Here is a 19,666-nt window from a genome sequence, read left to right on the forward strand (position 1 = left end):
CAACCATCGTGCAGGAGATTTCCTACTGCTTACCTTTGGGGCAGGATCATTTTCAGTACAGACCGCTCCACACAGGGTATTCTCCAAGGTTCTCTTCATTGTAGCAGCATACTAACCCCGGTTCAGTGACTAGACTTTATCAGCACCAACCTTGATGCAGTACAAGCGAGAGCATTCCTCTTGCTATCCACATTCACCACCCTGGGACACAGGTCTCCCTAATACGCGAGGGAGATCACCTACACAACCACAAAGTTCAAGACAAATGGCCTTCCACAGAAATGACCTTCCATATCACTCTTTTGGGGCTAAGGGCTGTCAGGAGTGCCTGTGCACACTTTCTGCTTTTCATCAAAAAGAACACACAGAGGTCATGATGGACTTAATGTGACCTGTATGTTTTGTATAAACCACCAAGGAGCTGCTAGATCTCCTTCCCTCTACAAGACTCAAGCTTTGGAATTGATGCACCCATCACAATGAGCTCATCTCACCTATCTATCTAGCAGGGATACAGAACGTCACAGCCGACAGTCTCAGTTGCAATTTTTCTCACGACAATGAGTGTGTACTGAATTCAGAGGGTGCTTAAAGATATATCCGCCCTCTGGGGAACCCTGACTATGGATCTCTTCATTACTTAACGGAACAAGAAAGGTCCTTGTTACTGCTCCAGGGCTGGCCTGGGGAAACATTCACTGGCAGTTGCCCTCATCTTCCCATGGGACAGGGACCCACTTGTATGTCTTTTCCCAGTTTCCTACTCTATCCAAGATTCTGTTGAAAATTCAATGAGACAAAGCGAGAATTATTCTGATCGCCTCTCTTGACCATGACAAGTCTGGCTCCCTTTCCTGACACAGATGGCAGTATGCCCTCCTGTTTCTCTTCAGCCCATCCCTCACTCGCTCTCTCAAAACAATGGGCTGACCCTTCACCCCAGCTTGCAGGTCCTCCACCTCCAGGCTTGTCTCCTTCTTAGTTCCAAGGCTTAGAGGCAGAATCATCTGACAAGCTGAAAGATGTGTTGCAACACAACCAAAAGTTGACCGCTCGGCATACTTATCTACAAAATGGAAACGACTCCAAGTTTGTGTCATTCCAAACACACAGACCCAACCTCATCTTTCCTACCTCTGATTTTGCACTACATTTTCAACTCTCACTCAGCTCCCTTAGGGTTCATCTCGCAGCAAAATCAGCTTTACTCACCCATTAATGCGTAGGTTCTTTAAGGGCATTGGGAATCTCTTCCTGCATGTGATACCACCCGCTCCCGCCTGGGACTTTAACCTAGTTCTCAGGGCTTTGACTAGACATTCCTCTGAGTCCAGGGCAACTTGTTCTCTCTTACACCTGTCAATGAAGACAGCATTTTTAATTGCCATCACCTCAGCTAGGCACATAGGAGAAATAGTGGCCCTGGTGGCACATTCATCATTCAGCCTTTTTTTTTTTTTTTTTTTTTAAGACAAAGTAACTAACTCTAACGCCATAGCCCTACTTTCTCTGCACTTTCCATATGAATCAACAGATTCATCTCCCTGTTTTTTCCCAAAACCACATTTTGACAACTGGGAGATAATTGTGCATATGCTAGATATTAGAAGGACATTAGCATTCTACTTGGACAGGACTAAGGACTTCAGGAAATCCCCTGAACTCTTCCTTTTGTCCACTGAAAGATCCAAAAGCTCTGTGATATCATCTCAAAGACTATCCAGATGGGTCTCTAGCTGCATTAATCACTTATCAAGGGTGCAACTTGCTTCTGTCCAGAGTCCATACGCACTCCACAAGGTCAGTTTCTACCTCAATCACATTCCGTAGGAATACCCCATCTCAGCAATCTATAGAGCAATGACTTGGGCCTCTGCCCATACTTTCGCAGAACATTATGTGATCACTGAAGATTTGGCCGCTGACACCGTCTTTCGACTCCACAGTACTCTCTGTCGTAAAAGACTCCATTCCGAAGTCCCAGCCTCCAGTGGTGGGTACTGTTCGGAAGTCACCTACAGTGGAGCACCCATAGGGACACTACTCGAAGAAGAAGAAGAAGAAGAGGAAGTTGCTCACCTTGTGCAGTAATGATGATTCTTCAAGATGTGTGTCCCTATGGGTGCTCCACAACCCGCCCTCCTCCACTCTACTTCGGAGTTCTCTATAGGGCTCTGCGGTAGAGAAGGAAGTGAGGGAGGTTCATCCATGCAGTGCTAAATAGCCTTGAGACAGACCACGAGGGAGGAAGGGTACATGCGTGGGCTCAATGGGACAGTGCTACCAAAAATCACTGATTAGAGGCGCAGGGGCACACATACACGTACAGTGGAGCACCATAGGGGGACACACATCGAAGAACCATCCTTACTGCACAAGGTGAGTAACTTCCTCTTATAAATGCTGGAGGCAAAGCAGGGTTTGGGATGGAGGCTGACAGCTCATGACCTCCCATGTAATAACCTCGCAACCCCCGAAGGGTCTGACCTCCAGTTTGAGAACCCCTGTGCTAGAGGGAAAGAAATGCGGAGAAAAGAAGACAGGAGATTTTCTGAGACAGGGAAGGGGAAAGGAAATGGAGAGAGGAGGATGGGGAAGGAAGAGAAACCAATAAAAATAGAAGAGGTGCATCCTTTTTTACTGCTTAGTGAATGTGACAAAGCTCTGAACAAATAATGACTAAAGTCAGTGGGAGTTGGGCACCTAAATCTCTTAAGTGCCTCTGAAAATTTTAGGCTAGAGTCAACAAAAATTAAAAATAGGATTCCTTCTCCCAGCCCCCGCCCCCATCCCCCCCAGCTTTATCATGTATAAATGCCCGAGAGGCTGTTTATCTAGTTTTTAGGAGTTAAATTTTCAAAGGCTCCTTAGACATACGAGTGATAACAATTTTTACCTTTTTAAGACATCTGTCTCTGGGAGTTTCTAGCATCCCTTCCACCTGCCAGCAATGGGGACTTTGGATCAACAGTAACTGTTAAGTCTCTCTGATATGTTGTCAAGGCTGAATCGTCACTCCGAGTGCAGAAGGTAGGGGCCTGCAAGGATTCTAAAAACTAATACGTGCCACTCCAGGCTTGAATTAATCTCCCAAGGTTACAGCTTTTCTCTGACCTTTGCTTGGTAAATGCTGCCAACACCCAAATGCAAAAAAAAACCCTTTGAACCCAGGAAGGAGTACTTGGAGATTCCTCCGTGTGGGGTACCCTCAAGCCCTTTCACCTCCCTCCTCCAGGGAAGAGCTGAGAAAGAAAACAAAGGAAATTAGCTATGGCTATCAGCTAATCAAACAACATGCACAAATCTCTTAGGACACCAAAAATCCAATTCTGTTCTTAAAAAGGTAAATTTTATTAAAAACAAAAAGGGAAAAAATACATCTGGAACTTAGACTTTTCATAGATTTTAAAAGAGCAATTCCAAAAACCAAGCACCCAAAATAGCTTTCTTGGGGGTTCATCTTAAAGATTACAAGCAAACAAAAGCATCTGGGGTTAGCACAGGGGAGATCCACAAGCTAAAATAAAAAATAAAAGAAATAACCCTAATCGCGTCTTTTTAGACATTCCCTAATTTTACTTACATATCTGAGGCTCCAGATAAGTAGGTTCAAGGTATGAATTGATAATCTATAATCATACCTGGCTTAAAGCTGGTTACAACATTACTGCTCTGTGTCCCTGCAGCCCAGAGAACAACGGACAAAGGGAAAGTTTCTTTCCCAAATTTAAAAGTTCTAGCCTTCCCATTGGCTCTTTTGGTCAGGTGCCCATTCCGTTTCTTTTACCTGTGGGCTTGTTAACCCTTTACAGATAAAACAAGCAGAGAACAGACACCGAGGGATTTTACAGCTAACTGGCTGACTGGATGTTCATAAACAGGGGTTTCCACGCCCCCCCCCCCCCCCCCATTTATCACGTATGTGAAGTCCTGTGGTACCAATAGGTGTTATGGTACCGAGTGATGCTGCAGCACCAATATATGATGCGGTACCAAGTGGGGTAGTGGCACTGAACTGGGTTGCCATTGCCAGCCAGTGCCACATTCTCCTAGAAAGGAGAAATCCTCAGAGTTCTCCTCCAGATCCTCTAAGACGAGGCTCTCTAGTTCCCCTTCCAGGGATTCTCCCTCAAAAAGACCTCTGTCTCTGGCCAGATCTATAACCTTGGAGATACCTTCCTCAAGGCTTGGTACGATAGCACTAAGAGGCTCCTCTGATGCAGGTGAGGCGAGAAAACACCGCAGTACTCAAGGTAAACAGGGCTCTGGGAAGAATATGGTACTGTTGGCTGGGGTGTCGCTAAGCACAGATCGGTACCATTGCACCTGACTCTAGTCTCCATCATGGTACTGTGTATGCCTCCAGCCTCTTCAGTGCCATCTACAAAGTACCATAAGCCTCTGGTACAGTCAGAAAAGGACAAACACCCGGTACCACAACGCCGTTCAATGCCATTATCCCACTTGGTACTGCAACATCTATCAGTGCTGCAGCACAATTCAGTACCCCAGGATTTTAGGTACCAAAAAGACTTAACAGTGACTGCTGAACCAAAGTCTCTGTTGCTGGCAGTTACCACGCACCTTTCAGTACTAAGAATCTTTGGTCTCCAGTTCCTTTTACATCCCCAGTACCGTCGCCTCCCTTTTCTGTGGGAGCTCCTCCATTAGAAGAAGAGAATGGTGACTATGAACTTCCCTCCACTTCTTCCATTTCATTGCAGGATTCTCGGATGCACCCTTATGCTAACCCTCTCCCATGAAAGGGTAGAGATGTTGTTCTGGGGCCTCATGACTTCTGATGGGAGCAACTCTGGATGCCACTCCCTCCCCCATGTGGACCTCTGGCCATATTGGGATCCCTGGCCAGCTTATTCACCATTTTCTAGGGCCCCAACCCTATCCCATCAGGATAATATAGCGTTCCAAGCTTCTCCTCCCGAGGAACAGGAGACCAGGGTAGACACAGAAGCCACGCCTCAAACCACAATCTCATTTTCTTTGCCGAATGAGACTCTGATGCCTCTTCCTCCACCATCAATGGTTGATGATTTTCAGCAGTTCCAGGACCTCATTAAGCAGGTGGCAGACTCTCTGCAGATACCCCCTGAGGAGGTCAGAGAATCCCAACACAAGCTGTTGGACATTCTGCACTCTGTGATACCCTCTAGAGTTGCCCTCCCTATTAATGAGTCTCTGCTGGAACCATTTAGCAAACCTTGGCTACAATAACACCCACTTGTAAAGGGCTGACCATAAATATTATGTCCCCATTATGACTCTGAATTCTTCTTCTCTCACCCACTTCCCAATTCTCTGGTTATTGACACAGTGAACAAGGAAGGCAAACAACTCTGTTAAAAATCCACCCCCTCCAACAGAGATTGTGAATTATCAAGTGCTGATAACTAAGTACAACTTCACCAACTACACAAAGTGTGGGTCTTTCATTGAACACCTTTCTCCAGATAAAAGGGAACAATTCCAGGTCACTGTTGCTGAGGGACAGTTAGTGGCAAGAAGATTGTTGCAGGCAGCTCTCAATGCTGCAGATACTGCAGCCTGTTTCATTTCTACAGTGGTGATGGTGCATAGGACTTCCTGGCTACAATTGTCTGGCTTCCACAAAGTCCAGAATATGGTAGAGGATTTCCTATTTGATGAACTGAAGTTTTTTGCAGAGAACCTTGACAAATCATTACATACTCTTAAAGATTCCGGGACCACTTTTCGCTCATTAGTCACCTACACTCTTGCAAACAAATGGAAGGTCAGCAGATTGCAAACAGCTGAAAGATCCCACCCTATGCAATTCTCTGGATTCCAGAGACCCACGGAATTTCCCAGGAAGGAGGCACAGGTTCAAGAGAAAGAGACCTTAGAAACCCATCTGATGTGGCTTCACAACAGATTTCGTCATCGAAATGACACTTTTGATGGGACAGTTGAGGGTTCGAATTCCCCTCTCATTAACCTTCCAGCTTCATTGTTTTGCCCACCTTCACCCATTTGGAAACTGACTCTCCCATTTACAGCGTGCATGGGAATATATCATCTTGAACAAATGGGTGCTGGAAGCAATATCAGGCTACAGCACTGACTTTCCCTTCCTCTCTCCTCCTTGTTCTCCTTTCCTGCCCCTCTTCAGGGACTCCTTTCACAAGTCCTTAGTCAGGCAGAAAATAAACACTCTGGTTAGGAGCAATAGAACCAGCACCCTCTCAACGCAGGGAAAAGGATTTCTATTTGAACTGTTTCCTCATACCAAAGAAGAGCAGCAAGTGGAGACCAATCTTAGATCTGAGACTCCTAAACAAATTCGTGAGATCCACAAAATTCAGGATGGTGACCCTGGAAGCTATAATTGTGTCTCTAGATTCAAGGGATTGGTTTTCTGCCTTCAACCTCTAGAATATGTATTTCTATATAGTGATACACCTACCTCACAAGAGATTCCTCTCATTTGTGGTAGGCCAGGATCTTTTTCAGTATCTGGTGCTCCCCTGGCCTCTACTCAGCTCCAAGAATGTTGTAGAACAGTGTTTCTCAACATTTTTGATACCGGGGACTGGCTTGCTGTCATCCTAAACTGTCATGGACTGTTTGAGAGGGGAAAAAAATGAATGGTGTTTCACTGGTATTTCTTGCTCTTTTTTTCAATATTGCCAGATACTTCTTTTTTTGTATTATCTGCATGTAAGGCATTTTTCTTTCTTTCTTACCAACACAGGACCAATACTCCAGTTCTGTTTTTGTTAAAATAAAGTCCAGTTCAATCAATTATGTGATATGAAAATGTTAATTTGATTTTTAAACATTGTTTCAAATGAAGGGTACCAATAACTTTGTCTGCAATTGTATACCTCATTTTAAAATAGATAATTCAATTGATTCAGTTTTAAAACAATAATAATAATAATAATAATCAGATGGATTCACTCACCATACTGCTAATGAGATTCTTGTGCCTATCTTGTAGACACAAGTCTTTCAATCCGGGGATGAATATTTGACAGGGACACTTGGAGCATCTTTCCAATGCTCAGCTGATTGCGGTTTTTTGTTTTCATTGCAGTCATTGCTGAAAATCCAATTTCACAGAGGTATGTGGAATGGAACACGAGCAAAGTTTTGACAGCAAGTTCACTGTGTTGTGGTTATTCACTTCTGACTGTGATCCAGAAAACAGGTAGAGTAACTTCATGAAACTGTAACTTCGGACCCTCATCACTTGACAGTTCCAACAACTTGTCCTCCAATGATGGTGAAAGAGAAGTCTCAGTTTCTAGAGAGGAGAATTGTTCATGAACCCATTGCTTTCCTTTCCGTGGATCAGAGTCTGATAGGAAATAGTCCTTGAACTTTTGGAGAACTGATTTTAGAAGGGATACAATTATTTCACATAGGAGAAGCAGATCCCATTTCTTGCATTTCTGGCTAATGATGACAGTAAAGATGTGGAACATGTCATAACAGTCGTGCCTGACTCTCTCTTTCCAGACTTGAGCTTTATTTTTTAAAGGCTGTGATCTTGATAGCCAATACAAAGACACTCAATGTACTTCCATGCATAGAGAGATTGAACTGATTAAAGTGATCAAATATATCTGCCAAACATGCAAGTTTGGTGAGCCATTGTAAATCCTGAAAGTATACTGTCAGAGGGTACTCTTTTGAGACAGAAAGGCTTCAAGTTCACACACTCGGTTTAATATTTTGCCATGGGATAACCACTGCACTTCATCGTGTAATAGTAAGCGATGGTGTTTGGACCCCATTTCTTCACACGCTGCAGCAAAGATGCGAGAACTAGTCCATTTGCTTTCACAAAATTCACAATTTTAACAACTATACCAAGGACATCATTAAGCTCTGGAGATCATTTCTTGACTGCCAAGACCTCTTGATGAATAAAGCAGTGTGTTGCTTGAGCAACTGGTGCAACTTCCATCACTCTTGCTACTACCCCTGAATGTCTGTCTAACGTTGTGGCTGCTCCATCCGTGCAAATTCCAACGCAGTGGTCCCACTCAAGTCCGTGTCCTGTCACATAGTTGTTTAGGACCCAGAACATTTCTGCACCTTGTGTGTTTTGTGGCAGTTCTTCACAGCAGGGTTCTTCACATGAAACGCCTTCATAGGCATAACGCACATAAACAATAGGAAATGCTGCATTAGAAATGTCCACTGACTCCTCCAAATGAATTGCAAACCAGCTTGACTCCCACACCCTTTCTATCAACTGAGCTTTGAAATCTTCTGCAATATCAGTGATTTGATGCGAGACATTATCATTTGACAGTGGAATGCAGCTTGTTTTTTTGGCAGCTGCATTACCCAAGACTTTGTGACAGGCATCTATTACTGAATGCATGATTAGCTCTTCACCACCTGTAAATGGTGATTTGCATTTAGCTATGTGTAGGGACATCAGATATGTTTTTAACAAATCTTCATTAAACGTTACTGCAGTGTGCAATACTTTCTTTTGCCCCTTCATTTCTTGTTTCCATTGGAAGAATTCCACTGGCTTTTCTTTTAAATGTGAATGTTTGGTTCTTTTTCGAGTGCTTGCTCATGTCCGTTCCATTGTAGGTGTGTGTGCTCACCACATGCACCAGTTCTGGAAGTTTTTCCCTCAGTGGTATCCGTAGGGGACTGCTCGGTGCCCTCTGGAGTGGCGCCTGTATGGCATGGTATAAGGGATGTCGCCAGCTCCCCCTACCCTCATTTCCTTATTACCGCCAGTGACGGTGCTGGAACATCATCTTGCTTCGACAAGCTTCCTCCTTCTCAGTCTGATTCAAAGTTTTCCCTGTAAATACTAAAAGTTATTCGTATCCCTTAATGTAGTTAGTTAGTTAGTCCCGGATGGGACTTAGCCTAGGAACGGGCCATGCCCCGATCCCCAGGCTTCAAATCCTGAGATCGCTGTAAAAAAACTATTCCCATCAGCGATCCTTATAGTAGCTGTCTGAGATGCCTGGGCAAAACCCATATCAGTGACATCCACCTCGGGGCATCGCAGCTCCCCGGTGTCTGGAATGCCCTGGCAGATCGCCTCAGCAGGTCCTTCTTCTGTCCCCATGAGTGGTCACTCCACCCGGAGGTCGTCCAGGTACTCTTCTGATGGTGGGGAGCTCCCCAAGTGGAGGAACTCAGTCTCTGATGCCTTCCATCTGTCGTGGGAAAGAGATCTAATGTACGCATTCCCGCCGATTCCGCTGGTCAGCAGGGTCCTAGCAAACGTCAAAAGAGAGAAGGCAAGAGTCATCGTGATCGCCCCTACGTGGCCTCACCAGCACTGGTTTGGCACGCTCATGGACCTGGCCTTGGTTCCCCCATGGCCACTGTCCGGATCTTCTCGCAAGACCACGGTCTGCTCCTGCACCTGCTCTTCCCTCCTTCCACCTCATGGCTTGGTTGCTGAGTGGCTGAACCCGGAGGAAAGGGCCTGCTCCAGCCAGGTACAACAGGTCCTCTTGCAAAGCAGAAAGCCCTCCACCAAAGCGACTTACCTGGCAAAGTGGAGGCAGCCGTCCTGCTGGGCGGAGGAGCATGTGCAGTCACCTGTGCAGTCCATCCTCAATTACCTGCTCCATCTTAAGTAGCAAGGCCTCGCACTTGCCTCCATCAAGGTGCACTTGGCAGCCATAGCGGTTTTCCATTCCCAGGTCCAAGGCAAATTGGTGTTCTCACATGACGTGTCCATCCGGTTCCTGAAAGGACTAGAGCGGCTCTTCCCACCTGTTTGGGACCCGATTCCACAATGGGACCTCAACCTCTTCCTCTTGAGGCTCACAGGGCCCCCCCTTTGAGTCACTGGCCTCCTGCTCCTCGTCTCCTCTGTCATGGAAGGTAGCTTTTCTTGTAGCCATTACCTTGGTGAGGCGAGTCTCCAAGATTAAAGCCCTCACTTCGGAGCCCCCGTACACAGTTTTCTGCAATGACAAGGTCTAGCTGCAATCCCACCCAGCGTTTCGGCCTAAGGTGGTGTCCCACTTTCATGTTAACCAGAATATCTTTCTCTGGGTTCTCTGTCCAAAGCCGCACTCAACTGCAGAGGAGAGGCGGCTGCACACCTTGGATGTCCAGCTTACCAGGGCCTTCCGCAAGTGGACCCAACTCTTTATTGTGACTGCGGACAGGATGAAAGGCCTACCAGTGTCTTTGCAGAGGATCTCTAACTGGATCACATCGTGCATCCAAATCTGTTATGAGTTGGCACTGACAGAACCACCACCTATAATAAAGGCCCACTCGACCAGGACACAAGTGTCCTCGGCGGCCTTCCTAGCACATGTCCCTATCCAGGACATCTGCAGGGCTGCTACGTGGTCATCAGTACACACATTCACGACGCATTATGCCATTACCTAGCAAGACAGAGATGACACTGGATTCGGCAGAGCTGTGTTGCAATTGACATGTTCGTGAACTCCTACTCGCCTCTGGTGGCACTGCTTGGGAGTTACCTACAATGGACGAGACATGAGCAAGCACTCAAAGAAGAAAAGACTGTTACCTGTTTCGTAACCGGTGTTCTTCGGGATATGTTTCTCATGTCCATTCCATGACCTGCCTTCCTTCCCCACTATCGGAGTTTCCAGCAAGAAGAAACTGAGGGTGGGGGGAGCCAGCAGTTCCACCATACGGGCACCACTGCAGAGGGCGCCAGAGTCGGTCCCCTACAGATACTGCTGAGAGAGAAACTTCTGGCACCGGTGCATGTGGTGACCACACACACCTACAATGAACAACACATCTTGAAGAACACCAGTTAAGAAACCTGTAATTGTCTTTTTCAATGTGTCGAATCATTTTTGAAGGTTTCATAGCATTTGCTTAGAGTTGTGCCACACACAACACAGAGTTTTCAGACGTTCTAAATCCTCACTTGCAACAAATCCATACTTAATGTGAGACTAATCGTATTTTTGATCGAAGGACGAACGTTTTCTTTTCTTTTCTCACCCTTCTTCCTTATCATGTTTGGAGTCACTCAACATCTCTGTTTTTCTGAACTTTTGTTAGTCCCAAAAAATCAATCCAGAGATAACTGCTTTGACCGTGACATTGTCTGGTTTAGCTAAGTAAAAGTTTTTTACTAGAACTTAACTTTTGCTCACTGTGTCAAAGTCAGATTCAGGACTCACATAATTTGTCAGACCACTCTGTTTATTAGCAAAGCGCCTTGCTAATGCACCCAGATGTGAGCCCCTCTCTGAGGCCCAAGATAACTTATGTTAAATTGGCTTTGGCTTAGCTGTATAAATAAGAGACAAAAGAAAGCAGAAACTGACAAATATACATACATATCTTATTTGCATACTAACGTTTACCAATCTCCTAGCTCAGTAGGAACTCCAAGTTAATTAATTTGAGGACCCATTGTCTCACGCTCCTTAATGTTTCTCTTCCTGACAACTATATTTCAACAAACCCTTCAAGTAGCATTTCTTTAATGAATTATAATTTCAATATAATTCATTCTACTTTCACAACTGCTAACTACTTCCTTCCAACAAATGTATGCAAATGTGCTTTGCATATCAGCATGATGGCAATCGATGTCAATGCAGTTGGTTTGTTTGTTTATTTGTTAATGTTCAGAAATAATTGAATGTAGTGATGTGAAATGCAAGCACAAAAAACCCTTTGCATTTTAAATATTAATATTCTATGTTGGGAAAATCTCAGGAACTGGCAAGGAGGCTGCCATGAATTGGTGCCTGTCCCAGATTGGTCATTGAGAAACACTGTTCTAGAAGGTTTCAGAGTAACAGCCGTGTTAGTCTGTATTCGCAAAAAGAAAAGGAGTACTTGTGGCACCTTAGCGACTAACCAATTTATTTGAGCATGAGCTTTCGTGAGCTACAGCTCACTTCATCAGATGCATACCGTGGAAACTGCAGCAGACTTTATATATACACAGAGAATATGAAACAATACCTCCTCCCACCCCATTGTCCTGCTGGTAATAGCTTATCTAAAGTAATCATCAGGTTAGGCCATTGTTCTAGAAGGTCCTGTCAGTAGTGGCTGCTTACCTGTGTTGTCAGGCTATTGTGGAATAGTTTGTGTTGTCAGGCTATTCCCCTACCTTGACGGTTGGCTACTCGGGTCAATCCTACCAAGAGGTGTTGTCCGCCACAAGATCAATGATTCCTCTGTTTTTGAAACTGGGCCTTCAGCTGAACATAAAAAAATCCATACTAACTCCTGTTCAGAACGTACAATTCATTGAGGCCTTCTTGGATTCCCTGACATCCAGGGCATCTTTCCCGATGGACAGGTTCTGGACATTATCGAGACTTTTGTCAAAAGTGATTCAGGACAGCTCCCAGACCTCAATAAAAAACTACTTCAGCTTCTGGATCACATAGCAGCTTGCACTGTTGTAATAGAGCATGCCGGGTTACACCTCCCCTATTTCCAGGGGTGGCTCAGAACAGTTTATTCGCCAAACGGACACACTCTAGACAAGAAAGTGTCTGTTCCCTAGCAGGTAAAACATTCCCAAGACTGGTGGAAGATTGAGCATAATGTAGGGGCAAGGGTCCCCTTCTTCCAACCAGCACTGACAGTAACCATGACCGCGGATGCCTTTCTGTTAGGATCGGGGGTACATCTCGGTACTCTGACAGCACAGAGCAGGTGCTCACCCCAAGACACCACCCTCCATATCAGCTTTCTAGAGCTCAGAGCAGTCAGAAATGCCTGTCTTCATTTCCTTCTTTTCATCAGACTCAGATCCATCAAAGTCATGACAGACAGCATGGCTTTCATGTTTTATATCAGTTGCCAAGGAAGGGCAAGATCCCGGCACTGAGGCAATAAAATTGTGGAATTGGTTTATAAAGTATCACATAAGGATCTCAGTGTATCTACCTGGCATACAGAATGTCACAACCAACAAGCTCAGCATGTACTACTTCGAAGACTGAGTGGGATTTCAATCCCCAGGTTCTGGTCGGAATCTTTTGGAGTTCAGGGTTTCCAGAAGTAGACCTAGAAACAAAAAAATGTCATTTTACTCAAGGGGGGGAGAGGGGGTTTAGCTTGCAATTCCCTGGGGGATGCCTTCCTCCAGCCTTGGACGAAGATAAACAAGATTAAATAGGACAACTCCAGAATCATTCTAATTACCCCAACATGTTTGAGGGAAGTATGATTCCCTTATCTGTTGCATCTAGCTCTTTTTCCCTCCGACAGATCTCCCAATCTTCCTCAGCTCCTGTCCCAGGACACCTGTAGTCTGACACATCCCAACTTTGGCAATCTTCACCTATAAGATCTGGTACCTCAATGGTTTGTGGAGCTAGAGTCATCTTGCTCTGCTGAATTACAACACGTTCTATTAACTAGTTGAAAATTTTCCACCAGAACTATTTACCTTCAAAAAGTGAACAAGATTTGGCCACCGGTTTGAACTGTACAATGCTGATACCAAATCTGCCCTGCTTCCGCTTGTCCTGGAGTACCTGCTATAGCTTAAGAAATCAGGACAGTCCCTTAATTCCATCAAGGTTTATCTGGCAGCCCTAACAGCCTTTCATACTACTATCAAAGGGTTTTCTTTATTTTCTCACCCCATAACCACAAGGTTCACGAAAGACCCGGGGAATCTCTTCCCAGAGATAAGTTTCTGCTCTTATCTGGGATCTGAACTTGGGTCTCAAAAGCCTCACAACCCTCTTCTCCCCCCGCGCACCCCCCCCCCCATTGAATCAATGGCCACCTGCTCCTTCTTGAATTTATCTAGCCTTTCTAGTGGCGCCTTAATGGCAGATCCCCTCCCCCCCCCCCCTTTTGCAATGCTCTACAAGAATGAGGTGTCTTTTTACAACCATCTCCCGGGTTTCTTCCTAAAGTGACTTCCGAATTTCAACTGAATCAGATCATATACCTGTAAGTTTTCTTTCCAAAATCGCATACTTCCTACCTGGAGCTTGTTCTCCATACACTAGATGTCAGGAGGGTATTATCCTTCTACCTGAATAGAACTAAACCATTTTGTAAATCCAATAGACTGTTTCAATTGCAGGCAGGTCAAAGTGCCCTGAGCTCAATCCACCAGATCATGCAGTGTCTTATGCTGAATAGATATGTAAATATTTCAAAACTGGCTTTCCAATCATACCTGGGAAGGTACTTAAACTAAATCTTATTCAGCCCTCTTCATAATGTTTCATCATTTGCAAACAGTTACTCCTCAACAGGATATGTGAATCAACTTTTTTTAAGCTGAAACCTCTGCATGAATTTAAACAAATCAGTTGTCTGGTGGACCTGAGAAGCTGGCATCCCTCCCACCCCAGAATTTGCATTTAATCTTGGAATTTGAACATGCATGCACACTCATGTTGTAATTACCACACCCAGGTGTTCTCAGTCGGTTTCTTCCCTATAAAAGTGCTAAAGGAGAAATGCAGGGATGTTATCTTAAAAACAAACCAACAAAAAACCTTGCTGATGTATTTGGATGCCAGTGAAGAAACAATTTCTGCACAAAAAAATCCTATACAGTATATCCAGATTACACATAATCTTAACAATTGTGATTTCAAAACAGTTTTGGATTTGATTTATGTTTATAGCCCTTCCTGCCAACCTTTTTTTTTTTTTAACAGAATTTTTTCTATACTTTTTTAATTGGCAGGCAGTTTTAGTTTTGTGTTTTGGACATCCATAGGTTCACTCTCAAGAGACAGGAGCCAAACTGCAGAGGAGGCAGCAGTGTTGATGTTGGCAGTTGACAAGGGGCCACACAGGAAAAACTGGGACTTGAAGTGTTGGTGGAGATGGAAATTTGGTTTTGAACTTGCATAGGCTACAGTTTTATTCCAGGGAATGGGACCTGGAAACTTGGATAAGTTTGGAGGAATATATGGGGAGAATGCAACAGAGGTGGTTATGGTAGACATGAAATGGGAAACGCAGCAGGAAGTCAGAAACTGCTGTTTTCTCTGGAAGGTGTTTAAACTTCATACAAAATAATTAGGCAGTAACTTTGTTACAGTTCTCTGTCCAATGGTCATTTGAATTTATTTACTGAGAGTGTCTGTTGACCATCTGATGTCTCTTCAGTGATCCTACTCCAGCTCTTGGTAGGTTGTCATAGAATCATAGAAGATTAGGGTTGGAAGGGACCTCAGAAGATCATCTAGTCCCACCCCATGCTCAAAGCAGGACCAACCCCAACTAAGTCCACACCCTAACTTGCAGTTTTTAAGTGGGTTCAGCTGAGAGCCCAAGAACTGCCTGGGTGTAGAATCTAGACTACCTTCTGAATTCCTTGAGGTTGTTCTTCTAAGTGAAGTATTGTGGGGCCAAATAGGGAAACGTGTAGTATTTCCTCTGTAAACTAAAATGAAATGTTGTTTTCTTCCCCAAAAAATGCTGTTTGCCCATTTCTAGATGTGGTGATGGAACACACCACAAATTGAAGAAACATTAGGAATGCATAAAGAGGGCACTTTTGTTTCTCTGCTGTTTTGCAGGTGTTTCAGGTATTGAATGAAAAGAAGCAACTGTATGCTGTCAAATATGTGAATCTTGAAGAAGCAGATCAACTGACTGTTGAAAGTTATAAGAATGAAATTGCTCATTTGAATAAGCTACAGCAACACAGTGATAAGATCATCCGACTTTATGATTAGTGAGAAAACATTTTAAAATAAGTTAAATAAGTTTTCAAACTATTCCTCAAAGCAGTTATTCTCTAAAATTTAATTTCAGTATGATGATAACACTTATTATTTATTTTAGTGAAATCAGTGAACAGCATATCTACATGGTAATGGAATGTGGAAATATTGATCTCAATAGCTGGCTTAAAAAGAAAAAGACTATTAATCCATGGGAACGGAAGAGCTACTGGAAAAATATGTTGGAAGCCGTTCACACAATCCACGAACATGGTATTGCTAAATATTTCTAGATATTTGTGTAGTACATGTGGTAGAGATAAAACGGATTTTACAGAGTTTGGAGGGGTAGTTGCTCTCTGTGCTGGTGGAAGCTGGGAGGCCTTTTTGGATGCGTGGCTTTATGGCAGAATCCTTGAGGTTTGTTTATTTTGTGTATTTCAGAGCAACTCTGATATAGTCCAGAGGCCATACATCCCTCCAGAAATGAAGTACCACAGTAGTACTTTCTTCCACAACTTACCAAATTTGATCCATGTCTTCTTGACTAAGTTATTTGAATCTACCTCCATTAAATATCCTTCATTCCCATTTTCTCCCCCCACCCTACAGAACACATAACCGACTCCTAGAACATAAAACTAGTTGATGACCTATTCAACAAAGGTTTTGGGTTTTGGTTTGTTTTGGGTTTTGCTATTTTGTCCAGGTGGCCTGTCTCCATTGGCCGTAGATGATGATGTCCAGGTGGCACACAGAAAATCTCTCTTTTCCCCTTCCCCTATGTGTACCCAGAAATGGGAGAGCTTGTCCCTAGCTTGTTTCTGGTACCCTGGACCTCTTCTGCTTTTCTATTTTTCAGGCAGCCTAGCTCATCAGACTACACTTAGTATTTCTAGATTTACCACTTTCTGGCTGTAAACTGGACTCTAGTTCTATCTCGATGGAACAGTTCAGGGTGTGTGCACCCCAGTTGTCTCAGATTTTCCTTATAAGTAAAATTAGAGTTAAAGGGGCAGCTGCAAGCAGGTCCCACCAAGGCAAAGAAATGCTAAACAAAATGTCAGTCACTTGGCTGCAGCAAAAGTACTGAATTCTGCAGCATTTTGAAAAATGCCCAATTCTGTGACCTTGAAATCATAGAGCCCATGGGGCCCTGATTGAGAGTAATGGTGCAAATCATAACTCTTGGAGATATTGTTTGACTATCTGCAGACTCAGATAGTTCACATTTTCATGATTTTTACTGCAATTGTTAAGGACTGAAAACATCTAATTTTATTTTTTAAATGAAATCTAAGATTCTACAGCACAATTCAGCAGCAAAGGGTGAATTTTGTATCCAAAGAATATATTGGTTCCTGCTCAAAAGTTTAATTGACACATTTGTGAGGAGAGCCACAAAATCATACATACTTGGTAGTTTAAAATTCATGTCTTAGTTGGATTAATCTTGGAGTTTTCTTACCTTGCAGGCATTGTGCATAGTGATCTGAAACCAGCAAACTTTCTGATAGTTGATGGAATGCTAAAACTAATTGATTTTGGCATTGCGAACCAAATGCAGCCAGATGTGACAAGCATTGTTAAAGATTCACAGGTGAAATATTTTTAGTAGATGGAGTACCATGTTTTATAAAATGTAATTTCTGTGTCTGCTACGTTAAGTGATCTACCAACCTAAAGAAAACAAACATACATCAGAATTTTGTGCTACACAGTACTTTTTATGTTTCTGTAGCTAATAAAACTAAAGCTACTGATAATTATTTAGAGCGAATTTCTGTGCATGCATATTGTTAACTTTAAAGTATTAGACCACTGAAAGCCAGAGCATGGCAGAAATACTCACCCAGATTCTCAGTCTGGAAGTTGCTTTTCAAGGCTTTTATTAGACCACAAACTGTCAAAATACAATTTTCAGGTTAATTAGATTCCATTAAACACTAGGTTAATTTAAATATAAATATATGTTTTTTATTACTAGGTTGGCACAATTAATTACATGCCACCAGAGGCAATCAAAGATATGTCTTCCTATGGAGAAAATGGGAAATCAAGATCAAAGGTAACATATTTTCTGTGTGTGTGTGTGTGTGTGTATAAATTATAAAGAGGGAAATATTTCAGACCTTTTGAGGAAACAAAAGCTTAGAATATAAAAACTTTCACTCTAACCAGAACATGGAGGAAAACTATCTCATCAAGGCAACTGGGTAGAGTCACTGGCCAGGTACATGCTTGCTTTTTCTTTGGAGGTGAAGGGGAGCAGGGCAGTCTCGAGTAGCAACAGATGGGAGGGTATGATTGAAGTGCTAAATAAAGAGAGAGATGGGGAATTGAGAAATTATGATCTCTGATCAAAAGGAAAGACAGGAAGAAGTAGATTGAAGCTAGAAGGAAAGGAAGATAGAACAGTGGGAGACTCTTGTAGAATAAGATACGTTAATCCTTTTAAAAAAGGAAGCTGGCTGTCCGTGTTCTAGTTAAATACTGTACACGAGAAATTGTGCATTCCTTTAAAAATGGAAATCATAGAATCATAGAATATCAGGGTTGGAAGGGACCCCTGAAGGTCATCTAGTCCAACCCCCTGCTCGAAGCAGGACCAATTCCCAGTTAAATCATCCCAGCCAGGGCTTTGTCAAGCCTGACCTTAAAAACTTCCAAGGAAGGAGATTCCACCACCTCCCTAGGCAACGCATTCCAGTGTTTCACCACCCTCTTAGTGAAAAAGTTTTTCCTAATATCCAATCTAAACCTCCCCCACTGCAACTTGAGGCCATTACACCTCGTTCTGTCATCTGCTACCATTGAGAACAGTCTAGAGCCATCCTCTTTGGAACCCCCTTTCAGGTAGTTGAAAGCAGCTATCAAATCCCCCCTCATTCTTCTCTTCTGCAGGCTAAACAATCCCAGCTCCCTCAGCCTCTCCTCATAAGTCATGTGTTCTAGACCCCTAATCATTTTTGTTGCCCTTCGCTGGACTCTCTCCAATTTATCCACATCCTTCTTGTGGTGTGGGGCCCAAAACTGGACACAGTACTCCAGATGAGGCCTCACCAATGTCGAATAGAGGGGGACGATCACGTCCCTCGATCTGCTCGCTATGCCCCTACTTATACATCCCAAAATGCCATTGGCCTTCTTGGCAACAAGGGCACACTGCTGACTCATATCCAGCTTCTCGTCCACTGTCACCCTAGGTCCTTTTCCGCAGAACTGCTGCCTAGCCATTCGGTCCCTAGTCTGTAGCGGTGCATTGGATTCTTCCGTCCTAAGTGCAGGACCCTGCACTTATCCTTATTGAACCTCATCAGATTTCTTTTGGCCCAATCCTCCAATTTGTCTAGGTCCTTCTGTATCCTATCCCTCCCCTCCAGCGTATCTACCACTCCTCCGAGTTTAGTATCGTCCGCAAATTTGCTGAGAGTGCAATCCACACCATCCTCCAGATCATTTATGAAGATATTGAACAAAACCGGCCCCAGGACCGACCCCTGGGGCACTCCACTTGACACCGGCTGCCAACTAGACATGGAGCCATTGATCACTACCCGTTGAGCCCGACAATCTAGCCAGCTTTCTACCCACCCTATAGTGCATTCATCCAGCCCATACTTCCTTAACTTGCTGACAAGAATACTGTGGGAGACCGTGTCAAAAGCTTTGCTAAAGTCAAGAAACAATACATCCACTGCTTTCCCTTCATCCACAGAACCAGTAATCTCATGATAAAAGGCGATTAGATTAGTCAGGCATGACCTTCCCTTGGTGAATCCATGCTGGCTGTTCCTGATCACTTTCCTCTCATGCAAGTACTTCAAGATTGATTCTTTGAGGACCTGCTCCATGATTTTTCCAGGGACTGAGGTGAGGCTGACTGGCCTGTAGTTCCCAGGATCCTCCTTCTTCCCTTTTTTAAAGATTGGCACTACATTAGCCTTTTTCCAGTCATCCGGGACTTCCCCGGTTCGCCACGAGTTTTCAAAGATAATGGCCAATGGCTCTTTGGG

General features: G+C 43.8%; 1 protein-coding gene across 1 annotated transcript in view; it reads left to right on the forward strand.

The window, feature by feature from the left end:
• The window catches only part of TTK (TTK protein kinase), an 89,025-nt gene that overhangs the window by 48,626 nt on the left and 20,733 nt on the right, over nt 1-19,666 (forward strand). The window contains exons 15-18 of the mRNA XM_077811626.1: nt 15,504-15,661; nt 15,772-15,923; nt 17,126-17,250; nt 17,638-17,718. Coding sequence (XP_077667752.1) covers nt 15,504-15,661; nt 15,772-15,923; nt 17,126-17,250; nt 17,638-17,718 — 516 coding nt within the window. The remainder of the gene's footprint in view (nt 1-15,503; nt 15,662-15,771; nt 15,924-17,125; nt 17,251-17,637; nt 17,719-19,666) is intronic.

Source organism: Eretmochelys imbricata, chromosome 3, assembly GCF_965152235.1.
Source record: "Eretmochelys imbricata isolate rEreImb1 chromosome 3, rEreImb1.hap1, whole genome shotgun sequence".
NCBI lineage: Eukaryota > Metazoa > Chordata > Testudines > Cheloniidae > Eretmochelys > Eretmochelys imbricata.